The sequence below is a fragment of the Pelodiscus sinensis genome, chromosome 12, assembly GCF_049634645.1.
Source record: "Pelodiscus sinensis isolate JC-2024 chromosome 12, ASM4963464v1, whole genome shotgun sequence".
Lineage (NCBI taxonomy): Eukaryota > Metazoa > Chordata > Testudines > Trionychidae > Pelodiscus > Pelodiscus sinensis.
The window spans coordinates 31,857,501-31,869,639 of record NC_134722.1 but is presented as its reverse complement, the minus strand read 5'-3'; the positions used below and the strand labels follow the sequence as shown (position 1 = coordinate 31,869,639).

General features: G+C 44.5%; 1 protein-coding gene across 5 annotated transcripts in view; it reads left to right on the top strand.

The window, feature by feature from the left end:
- Positions 1 to 7,669: 7,669 nt before the first annotated feature.
- The window catches only part of SALL1 (spalt like transcription factor 1), a 16,272-nt gene continuing 11,802 nt past the window's right edge, over positions 7,670 to 12,139 (top strand). Inside the window, exons 1-2 of one of the 5 annotated variants that reach the window (XM_006121131.4) lie at positions 7,670 to 7,904; positions 8,438 to 8,530. In XM_006121131.4, the coding sequence (XP_006121193.2) occupies positions 8,455 to 8,530 (76 nt within the window). In that variant the 5' untranslated portion in view covers positions 7,670 to 7,904; positions 8,438 to 8,454. Of the gene's footprint in view, positions 7,905 to 8,437; positions 8,531 to 8,555; positions 10,597 to 12,139 lie in introns of those variants that run through there. The other 4 variants (XM_006121133.4, XM_075940255.1, XM_075940254.1 and 1 more) reach the window with 4 other exon arrangements.

The following is a 12,139-nucleotide window of genomic DNA, read 5'->3' as shown; positions in this document are numbered from 1 at the left end:
CATATTTTAAAGACACATCAAGTTATTGTAAACCGTTCATTCTGGTGAAATTGGAAAGCTTTGTTGTTGTTGTTGCTCTTTAATAATTTTTAGATTAAAATAGAGACAGAGGCATCATGCTAACAGGCAGGTTTTCTAAGCATCAATTATTGTCACTGCTGACAGCTGCATACCATCTTGCATTTCAAAAGTTGCCTGTGTTAAAATGTATTTTATAATGGGTCTGATCTTGCACCGATCAAACAACAGAACTCCCCATATAGCTATGCTTGCACGGGGTGAAATGCGCCCAGTGCATAAGACTTTTGCCCCACTTAAGTATTACATAAACCTAGTGCTTTCTGCACAGGAAACAATTTCTCAATGAAGAGTTTAGGCTTGGACTGTTAGACTGCAAACCCCTCGGGGCAAGAAATATGTCCTTTTATGTGTTTGCAAATAATTACGCATGATATTCTACAAATTACAAATACATGTAATGTTAGCATTGGGTTTTGTTGTAAACATTTTTTCTAGCTGTCATATAAGCAATAAGAACTGCATATGTAGTGGCCTAAGCTACAATCCTTACTCAGTGAGTAATCTAGTGCTCAGTTGATGACATTGAAATGTTACTCATTGACTTCAATGGCTTTTGGATCACATCCTAAAGCAGGCCATACTTCCACTGGGATAATTGGGTCTGTAAATATTGGTTAGTACTGGACCCAAATGATCCTAATGAATCTATAGGAAGTTTAGGAAAGAGCCAATTAGCCCCAAACAAAACTTTTGTGTTACGCAGGGCCAAATTCTGCCTACCTTTTGCCCCATGTTCCCTGTAAGCTGTGCAATTGTGCAGCCCCCCCAGGAGAGATTCAAATGCCATCCAGCTGATTAACAGAGTGACCTCCGCTAGGTTTTTTTGTTTTTACTGGTGGTGCACAGTCACACATGCCTCAGCGCACACAAAAATGTACTCTGCACATAGAGGGAAAAATCCACACATGCATAGAAAAGATTGCAAGGAACATTGTTTTGCACCCTAGAATCTTAGTTCATTTTAGGCAGAACTTGGCTCTAAATGAAAGTAGGGCAAAGATATCAATGAAAAGTGAGAAAAAATAATTGTGTGTCAGACTTGAAAAACACCTATTGGACCTATACTAGAAGCTCCAAGCATGCCTTATAGGGAATGTAAAGGGTAAGAGGCCACTTTTCCAGTTTATAGTCATGGGGTCGAGGTGAATTTTAGTTTCTTCTTGCAGATTTCCATGCACATCATCTGAAATGCCAGGGAAGGGAGATTTTTCACCTAGATTATTACTGATATCTGATTGCATAGAGCACCCATTCTCTGTGGATCACTGGAGGCCTGTCTTGCTGGTGGTCCACACGGAATTGGCTTGCACATGGTGCTAACCCTCTTCTTTGTTTCCAGCTGCTGAATTGCTTTAAAAGACAGCTACAAATACAGTCATTATTGTCCTAATGTTATGTTCCAAGTGGGCAAATGTTGTAGTTGCTACAAAGATATCATATGTTCATGAATGGAAGGGGATGTGATCTGCAAAATTGTGAAAGGGAGAGCAGGTGGGTGTACAAGAAAATCTCCCAATTAAATTGTGACCCATACATAAGAGAATCCCTGTTACAACAGAAAATATTCTTGTCAAATAGTAAGGAAACATATATTTACACACAACAGGCCTAATTTTACTCTTAGCCACACTAAATCAATTCAGTTGGTGGGGCTAAGTTGAATTGAGTGCAGAGTTTGGACCATAAGGAATGTACTTAGTTCAATAATGTAATGTAATGCATTGTTCACAGCATATTTATTTTAGTGAAACCAAAGTCTTGTGTTGATACAAATAACATTATACCAATCATATTGTAAACATCACACATTAAGTTAGTGCACCCTAATACTATGCAAATTAAGTGACTGTATTTATAAAGTACACGTACCATATTTGATAAAAGTTTAGAAAACTGTGTTCGGAAAATTAGGTTGTCAGGTTTATTTAATTAGGCATGAAATTTAGGACTTACTCAAACAAGATTTTCTTCTGGGGTCTGAGACACTTTTAGTCTTTAATAGTTTGTTATTCATCAAACTGGAAGTATAAAACACAAAGTAGAAAACTCACACTGTTAGTAAATATTAATTGAAAGGGTGATTCTAGAAAAGACAGCAATCCGTTTGGGACAATGAGTTGTACCCCATGCTAGATGATCACTTGGTAGTTGTAGGAACTCATGTGTAAGTTATTAAGCAATTGTCATGAAATGTTGGCTTTGTGTTTTTATTTGGGCAGATAGAGAAATCTTGTAGAAATTAAAGTAAGCAAATCCTGAAGGAGAAATCAAGTAAAAAGAACAAAAGGTTTTCTTGCCTGATACAATTTTACCCCAACCATCTCTTTTCTCCTTTTTTTAATGATTCCCATAGGCATATTTTCTACTTAATATGCAATTAAATAATTGTGATAATTATGGGACTTAAAAATAATAATGCACTCTGAAAAGGTGATGTCTTGTTCCTATCCTATAAAGGCACCATTTTCAAAAAACATCTGGGAGGCCACACTTAGCTAATGGCCATGTCATAAACTGATATCAGAGTTTATTTAAGGCTATTTAATTGATGTGTGCCTATTTGTGTTATGCTTTTTTATTCCATACAAAGTTACCTTCATGGTGTGGTACAGCCTGTGGAAGTGAAATATGTCTTTTGACTCCCAATGTGGGATTTCAACCAGTTTATGTAAGGTTGGAGAACTATGTGTCATTTCATTTCTAAACTTTTCTGTTTCTACTGGAGGTACATTGCAGCTTTATGTGGCTTTGATACACAAATTAAACTGAGCTATAAGGGGATGTGGCTTGTGAAAAAAACATTCCCTTTGGCATCAAAGAAAATTCTCAGTTCCCTATAGATTCCCTACAAATTTTATCCTTTCTGGCAGTAACCACTTCCAGGGGCAAGCCATTTCAGAGGGGTTTTTGGACCTCCACAGCCTACCTGAAATGCATTTAATTCATTGTTACTAATCTAAGTAGCATTTGATTATTAATGTAGAACATACTATATAAAAGATACAATTGTGCCCATGCAATCAATCAGTTATAATGTCAAAATAAAAGAACTGACAAAAAAAAGACTTTATTACATTGCAAAAAAAATTCCAGGTTTATTCTTAACACAGAAATTAAGACATAATATCACACAAAGATATTATAGCTAGCATAATAGGATAGGATTTATTGTGGGTGTAGTTTTGCCAGAACTCTTGCATAAAATAAATGTATAGAGAAGCAAAAGAACTATGCATGAAACTCTCCTGTAATGTTTCTTTTTCTTTCCTCACTTCCCTCTCAAACACTGAACATACAAAATGCTGTTTTCTGCAGTTATATTGAACATTGTTGATAAAGGAATGAAACTATCTATGCATTTTATTTTTCTCAGTTTTTGACCCTCTTGCTTAAAAAACACTTTCCTATTTTAAATTAAATACTAGTCTGTTTACTAGCTAGTTAGTTTCATGTAGCCAGTTTTAGTTATTAATATATCTAAATTGGTAGTGTCCTTCAGGGGCATTTTTTAAAAAATTTGAAAGAAACATATTTAATGATTACCTTGTAATAAAACAGTTAAAATACTAGATTACAAATATGGGGGGCTGGGTCTGATTGATTGAGAGATTGATTTTATTACTTTTCCTGTAGGTGGGGACTGATGGCTGTAAATCTCTTGATAATCATTTCAGAAGCACCTTCATCAATAAACTCAAAAGGGACCGGTAGGTGTAAAATTTTGTTGACCACCGGGTCAAACAAAAGGCAGCAAACGTGCAAAGAAAGAACTGAATTAAATAATTCCACCTGGGCTGGTTATGTGACATTAGTCATTTTCATTTCTTATTTTTGCAAATATAAATTAATAAATAACCACCAGCCCTTCACTCTGGTGCTCTTATATTTGTTTTGTTTCGGGTTGGGGTTTTTTTCTCTTTCCTCTTTTGCCTTTAGCTCAACCCGTATTGCTTACGATTCAATTATCTGGCTAAAAGCTCGCGCTTGTGAGCAATGATCAATTATTAGTTGTCAGTAATAATGGAGAAGGATTCTATTCTGGCCCTTTTTCTTTTTCTTAAGGAATGATCATTAGAAAATAAATCAAGGAAATAAAAGGAGGGGGGAAGGTTGTTGACAGCATTGTCCACAAAAGTAGTCCTACCTAAACCTACGGTCACAAGGGCTGAAATGCGCGTATTGAATAGCGGGATTCCAGGCTATTGATGATAAAAACAATTCCAGATAGCTGTTCCTAGCTGCTCCTGGATAGCTGCGCTCCAGGACTGTCTCAAAAGTTTATTATATATCGGAGCACAAAGCCAAGTTCCCATCTGACAGCAGCATCTGGAAGCTCCTAATTACCCACATTTCTAAAATGCATGTGAGCCGTGTTAGCTGTGGAGCGGCTTGGTATTAAGCAGTTGAAGGGACAGAGGCAGCGATATTTCAAATCTGGTTTGCACGGTATCTTTCCTCAGTAAACAGGAAACAAGCGCAATCGCCCTGCGAAGTAAAAGCAGGTACATCTGCAGTCTGAAAACGTGAATTAATTGCCCCAGGACGGTGCTTCCCTGAAACAGTTTTAATTATTAGTGCACAGCCAATGTTCCCACACAGGTTAAAGGTTGATTGTTCGGGGTTAGCTCTGGGAAGAGAGCGATCTGTATCTAAGAAAAGTCCCCTTTACACGCTGCACGGGTGGTGCAAATTTGCAGAAAATATGAAATCAATTGGATTTTCTTCCAGATCGTTATTAACGATGCATTATAAGTATATGGGGATTGTGTAGCTTTTAACCTCTGAGTGCTAAGGTTGTTATGTCTGATCGCAAACCTTAATAACAATAATCCAGCCTAGTGCGCTGCATCTCATTGAAATCGTCTCTCACCCGAATGAACTGCAAATTATCCCCTGTTTACAATCTCCCTTCAGTGCTCATCTCAATCGATCCCCAGCACGGTTGTTTTCCAACCGGGGGGTGATTTGCATTGAAAAAACATTATGGGTCCCACCGCCCCAATTTTTTAAAAAAATTACCCAGGAAAGATCTCCAAGCTGTGTGGTGCGAGGAGAGGGGGGGAGGGAATTCTATCATTGTCATCTGGACCTTCAGGAGGGGGGAGACACAGCAAACACCCAATCACAGTATTTACATTTGTGAACACTCACAACTTCTGTTAGTGACAATGACATTTAATTGATGTATTGCTATCAACAACAATAAAGACCAATTCTTCTCTCCCTGCAAACACCACTCTCTCCCCCCGCCCGCACTTTCCGGCCCCCAGCAAAGGGGAAGAAAACAAACAATAAATAATCAAACGACCCAAGCGTCTGCTTTTACAATGGCGAAGAAACAGAGAAACGGAAAAAAAGTTATTAGTCTAATTTGTTGAAATAAAGTTTTTTTCCAAACCATTGGTTTGGTTGTGTTTTTTTTTTTTAATTGCAGGCTCACTTGCATGTACCAAATGCATAGCGCTATGGGACGGTGCTTTTAAACAGCCTAATTTAATCAACAAATATATAATGATATTGTAAATGCGAATAATGTTCAGACAGTAATTAGATTTAAAGACGTGGGGAATCTAATCGAGTGATTGATACAAAAATACAGACATGCTTGTGAATAGGGGCTCTGTGGGTGTTATATGCGTATACGTGTATCATCATATACACATATATTATGTAAGTTTCTATATGTTTATATTCGGTATATTTCCCAGTGTGTGAGGCTAAGGAGGCTGACACCGAGCACTGAATGTATCCATCTCTGCCGAAAGATCTCTTTAAATATTCAGTGAAAAATAATGGCATCTGAAATACCACCTATAGCAACATTATTATCTTCATTCTTCAACATCATCCCCACTGACAGCTTCGTTTGTCTTTTTATCAAAATCTACTGTACCAAATATTGCGAGGAGAGAGGAGAGAGAGAGGGGAAAACCTATTCCTGCACAGAAAAGAAAAAGAACATGCAGTGTCCGGTTTGCAAAAGCTGACTAAATATTTGGCAGGCACTTGGGAGGAGGAGGAGGGGTTGCTGTTGTTTTGTCACCCACCTTGGTAAACATTTTAAAGTCTTAGTTCGTTTAATAATAGGGAGAAGAAAATCCGAGTGAGTCGATTCCTCGCTTGGAGAGAGAGAGAGAGAGAGAGAGAGAGAGAGAGACTCTCGCTCTCTCTTTCGCTCTCTAGGTTTCGCCGTCTCATTTGAAATTGAAATGAGTTGTATCTGATCAGCCTCTTGCTTTTACAGAGTTTGTTAATATTGATACCGGGGAAAGGAGTAGTTTCAATCACAGAGTAAATAATCCAGAGGGGGAGGGTGGGAGGAGGGTGCTGTGAATGGCCCAGAAACAGAAACTGACTGCAGCGGCAGCACGCTTGCTCGTCCTCAGACCAAGGGAACCCTCCACAGCAACTTTTCGCGAACGGAGGAATTTGACGTGCAGAGGAACGAGGAATACAACGGGCTCCGTAGTTATCTGTAAACCAAACATGCGCGGTCCCTATTGTGTGTGCCTTTCTGGGGGTGCAGTGTATAAATCCGGGGGCTGGAGAGAAGCTTCCTAACTTTGGAACGGAACTTTTTATCCCGCGAGTATGAAATTGGTTGATGATGTATTTGTGCGGTCCGAGCGCCATTTGAAGCTTTTGGAGCATGCTGTATTAAATTGCTACCTACCTAGAGACACCATGTACCTGGCTATTGTTTCACGTACGAGTGTATGTGCGCGACTGTACACGTGTGTATATGAAGAGACAGACAGACGCAGACAGAGATGTACATGGGGGGGAGGGAGGCTTCACTTTGACACGAAAGAAGAGCTGCTCTCTCATGTGCCAGATTTAGGCGTGTGAAGTTAACAGTGCGGGTCCGACGGCAGAAGTTTCCCCGCACAGCTGCCGCCCAGAACCCATCTCGCTGGCTCTACGTGCGTGTGGGGGTCTAAGACCTAGAGCAGCCGAGGCACCGACCTCGCACGGCTCCGGGGCAGCCGACTGGGCTGCTCCGGGAGCGCTAGCCTTGCCTCCTCTGAACTTGGGCTGCTCCGGGCGCCGCGCCCGCGGGGGCTCGCCTGCCCGTGTCCCGCGAGCTCCCGGGCTGCGGGCTCGCCTCCCGGCGCGGCTCAGCTTCGCCCTCTCCACAGCCCGAAAAGAAAACGAAAGTCAGGCGTGACTTCGGCTTGGCAGAGGGGGTGTCAATCCGAATTCATCCCCCCCCCGCCCCGGACAACCCGAGCAGCCGGGGACAGGGCAGCGGAGACTTGCGCGAGCCTGGAACGCGGACAGCTGCCCCTCCCCCCGGCCCCGCACTACCCCGGGGAGATGAGTCGGCGGGTTTCCGCCGCCTGCCTTCTCCAGCCGCCTCTTCCCGGGGATTGACGCGGGCTTCAGCCATCCAACGGCGGCGCCGCGGTGGGAGGAGCCTCCTTACCCCGCCCCCGGGCTCGTGACGTAGCCGGGCGCAAACTTTGCTGTAATTGTCCTGGGAAACCTGCGAGGTTCCGAGCTGCCCGCCGCTGCACAAGCCCGGCCTGTCCCATTGTCGCCCCCCGGCCGGGCTGCGGAAGGAGCCGTGCTGGGCTCTGTGTAAAGCCAGACACAAAAGTTGGCCGGGGCGGGCATGGGACGGTCCCGGGCAGAGGCGCAGCGCAGCCACGGGCTCTCCCCTGCCCTGTGGGATGACAGCTGGGCTGCCTTTCGCAGGCAAAGCCAGCCCTGCAGAAATGTCGCCTCCCCCAACCCGGCCGCAGCGTCCCCGGGGCAGAGTTTTCCCCAGGCTGGGAGATCTGCCCCCCGGGGGGAGAGCGCTTCCTCTCTCTGGATTTGCGGTAGCTTCCCTTGGGCACGACTCTCTCCCCTGCCCCGCCTGGCGGTCCGCTTCCAGGAGATCGTATTTGATCTTCCTCTGGGCCCCTTTTGAAACAAGCGGGGGGGACCAGGAGCTCAGGACAGCGGCGAGCGGGGGGCGGGCAGAGGCTTTCGACACATTCCTATAGTAACAGGGATGGCGTGAAACAGTCCCAGCTGGTTGCTAAGAGGGTTAAACTGTATCCAAACAGCTTTGGGGAAATCCAGCCCCCTCTCTTGCCACATGGATCGACTCATTGGGTGGGAGCTGCAGAGAGACAAGGGTCTCCAGCAAATCAGCGCCTAATTGATTAAGGCGAGCGGGTTTGAATAGAGCTGGCCATGTGCCAATCGCCTTTCAAAGAGCCCCTCTATGATTAATCGCAATGCATTATTGATAATCATAATTATAGCAGGACACATGCGCGGTGCGGCGTGGCTTGGGGAGGGGGGGAGGCTCGATTTCCGTAATTTTGAGAAGATTTTTTTTTAGTAATTTTTTATTCTGCCCCAGCTGATGTTTGAGCCAGCATGTCGCGGAGGAAGCAGGCGAAGCCTCAGCATTTCCAGTCCGACCCCGATCTGGCCTTATTATCCCAGCGAAATGGTGAGTTCTTCTCATCTCTCTCGCACACATTTTAACAGAAACACGCACACGCAAAATAGATCAACTTACCTTAGAGACAGCTAGGAAACTGCACCGGGAAAAGGGGAGAGCGCGCTGGAGCTGCCGGAGTTTTTTTTTTTTTTTTTTTGCTTTTGTTTTGTTTTGAGTATTACTTATCTTTGTCCTTGTTGCGGATGGGTTTGTATTATTTTATTAACCTTCTCTTTCTTGTGTTTGTTGCGGTTTTTCCCTCTCTCTGTCCTTCCCTCCTCCCCCCCCCCCCCCCCCCCAGTGATCTGGGAGTCTGAGCCCAGAAGAGATGGATTTCTCCTCTTCACCCCCTCTGTAGCCCACACCCCAGAGGCTGGTTAGGAGAGAGATAAAGTCAGATTTGGGTCGGGGTGTGTGACTTTTTTTAAGGATGCACCGACCTGACCGCACTTACTCTGCCCCTCTCCTCCCCCCAGAAGGGAGAAACCCCCCTTTCCTACTTTTTTCTGCCTGCCTCCTTTCTCCCTGGAGTCCCGGCACGGCTGGGAAGCCTACGCTGCCGGGCAGCGCTCGCCTCTGGAGCGTTTGGAACCCCTCTGTTAAAGGGGGAAAAGTTTGCGTGCTGTAGAGAAAAGTATTTCTCGCGGCGCTGGCGGAGCTCCCTCCCTGCCCCTGATAACTTTTCTCGCGCTTCCCTCTGGCATCTGCGGGACCCGAACTCGCAGCGAGGACGGCTATGCGGCTGGCCTTTGGTTGTGGGGTGGCCGTTTGTTTCCTTTCCTCGGGGCGACTTTTTTGTTTGTTTTTGTTTTGTTTTTTGGAAGCCGATAAGGGACGAACCAGGGTGCCTGGCTGGGTAGCTGCCCCCTCCAGTATTTGGCGAACCTGTGATATTTTTAAGTGTGTGGGGGAGGGCAGAAGCCCTGCGTTGGGGTAGAGAAAGCCAGTTTTCCGGGGAGGGGGGGATACTTGTACCTGTCTGCTGGCAGTTTAGAAGCAGGCTGAGTGGGAGGGGAATGGTGACAAGTGGTCTGGAGAAAAGCAAAGTAAGAAAGTGGGCGACTGGAAAGCGCCTGGCTGACAAACGAGGCTCGCAGGCCACGGATGAAGGTGGCAGAGATTCTCCGCGTCCTTCCCTATGCTGTACCCCAAGACAGGCCCGCTCTCCTGCCCTGCTCTTCCCCACCACGGCACCCCCCGGGGGCAGCGTTAATCTCCGAAGCATAGGAGCCGGAGCGTGCCCCACATCTCTGGATCTCCTCCCGGGCCGGGAACTCTGCCCCTGCAAACCAACGGGACTCCCACCTTGGGGGCCGCTTTGCTCAGATTTTGAAAGGGGAGGGGGAAGGTAAATAAACAAGACAGTCAGGGAGTTACCCGAACACTGGTCCCGGGTGTCCGTTCTAGAGGCTGTCCGTAGCTGTGGATAATGCTCTGGCCGGGAGGAGGGAGAGAACGAGATGGAAAGTTGGAGGGGGAGGACCTTGCAATTCTGCAGGGCACTTCCTGATACTCTGGGAATTGTGGCAGTTTGGGTGAGTTAGGAGAGTTTTCCTGAGATCTGAGCCAAAGTCTCTGTTTTAAAGCAGGAGCCGGAAGGGTCCATTCCGGAGCGAGCCCCTCTGTCACTGGGTTGAGTGGGGGGAGTGCAGCGCTGAGGGCAAATCGGATGGGCACGAAGAGAGGTGGCGCCGAATAAAGAACAGCGTTGGCTGTTCCTAAGCCTGGAGTGGCTGGGCAGGATGGCTCTCGGCAGTACCTTGGACCTCCCCAGAGAACTTTTACAGTCACTGGGCGCGTTGGGTTGCGCTGGTTTGCAGAGCAAAGCTCTAACTCTTCCCTCTTTCCAAACGCTCCACGCTTCTGAGGCGAACCCACTGCTGGCTGTGGAGGGACTCGGCCAGAAGCTGACGTGCCAGTGCGCCATGTGAGTCATGGAGAGGAGCCCGGAGCTGCTCTCCTCCAGCCCTATTAACCCCCTGCATTAGTCATTAAAGCAGCAGCCAGGAAACAAACCTCTTCTCCCCCCCCCCCCCTTCCCCCGAAGCACCATGCTTATCAGGGTCGCCACTGAGGTAGGTTTGGGGACATGGGAGCTGTGGTCTCTGACCTGTCCTTGTAATTCCTTTTCCATTGATCAAGTGCCCCCTTTCCCTTTCCTCCCCCATAAGCTGCACGGGAGCTGCTAAGGGGTTTGGGAACAAACTTAATATGAAGAACCAAGATCTGCAGAGTAAAGTGAGTCTCCCTGGGAAAGATGGAAGGATTGTTATGGGAGCCTTGGTATCATCATTCGGGTTTTAAAAATACTGAGACACTTTTCTTTGCATACTCATGGCCATCAGCCTACATTATTAGCCCCCTCCCCCCTTATTTAAAACTTCTAAACGTTTCTGTAAAGTATTTTTCTGGGAGGAAACGTTTTTGGATTGTTTTAGGTGCTTTTTTTCATTTGTTTGGATGTATTGCTATTTTGCCACCGTGTTCAAATGCAATCCCCATTTAATTTAACTTAAAGACATGTATTTACTTTATTTCTAAATATTTTTCCCCTTTGAAAATTTCAAGCATGAACTGGGGGAAAGTTAGGTTTTATGTATCCTTTCATGAATGTACTCCAAAAGAGCTCTGAACTTTAAAAAGTAATCGAGAGGGAAAGCCTAGAATGGAATTAACTTATCTTGCTGGGGAAATCAAAGGGATATTTTTCACATCTTCAGTTTGCTTCATCTCATCTTTTGTCAGAGTATTTTATTAATTTTTGCTAAAGGACACTGGTAAAAGCACACTCAAGAATTTTAATAAAATTGTGCTGGCACACACTCCCCTTCACTCCCCCCTCCAATTTTTAGTCTTTCGGACTGATTTTGCACATTGTTTTCCAATACAAGACACTGGGGGTGTGAGAGAGAATTGTTAACTGAGGAGCTTTCTTGCCTGTTGCTAAATGATGTACTTAATAGTAGGATTTTGCCAAAAATGATGACATATTTGTTTCATTTGGTTTTCCTGGTCAGTAGCTTAAGTTAATGAAGTAAATCATTAAAGTTTTTTTGTATTTTTTTTAACGTTGCCTCTTTCTCTAGGAAAAAGAAGTAGGCTATTAGAAACCCTGTAGGAGCCCTTTCCCCTTCTTTCAGTAGTAATGGTTTTAGGCTATGACTGTTTTACATGCTTGAACAATAAGTTTTGACTAAGTTGCCTGGAGGGTATGTTTTGTAAATAGTGTTACAGGATTTAGAATGCTGTTGCAATATTAGTATAAAACTAGCCCTACAAAAGTGAATTAAAGGAATACTATGTACTTTTGAGAAGTTCCTAAATCCATAATGGATATATTTGACATAGGTGAAACATTTTTTTCATTAAATGCTTCAATATTGGGAAAACATCTCTCCTTTGTGATACAGTGAATTCAGGTTTTTTAGCTCAATTACAATTTCGGGAATCAGACAAGTTTGGCATCACTCTTATTTTAACAACACTTGCAATAATGTGAAATGAATGTACATTTAAGAGCCTAAATAAACTTATGTTTCTGTCAAAAATTGTCATGTCTGTTTGGAATTTCTCTGATGTGTATTCAGTTAAGGTCAGTAGAAAATAGTTTGAAAAGAA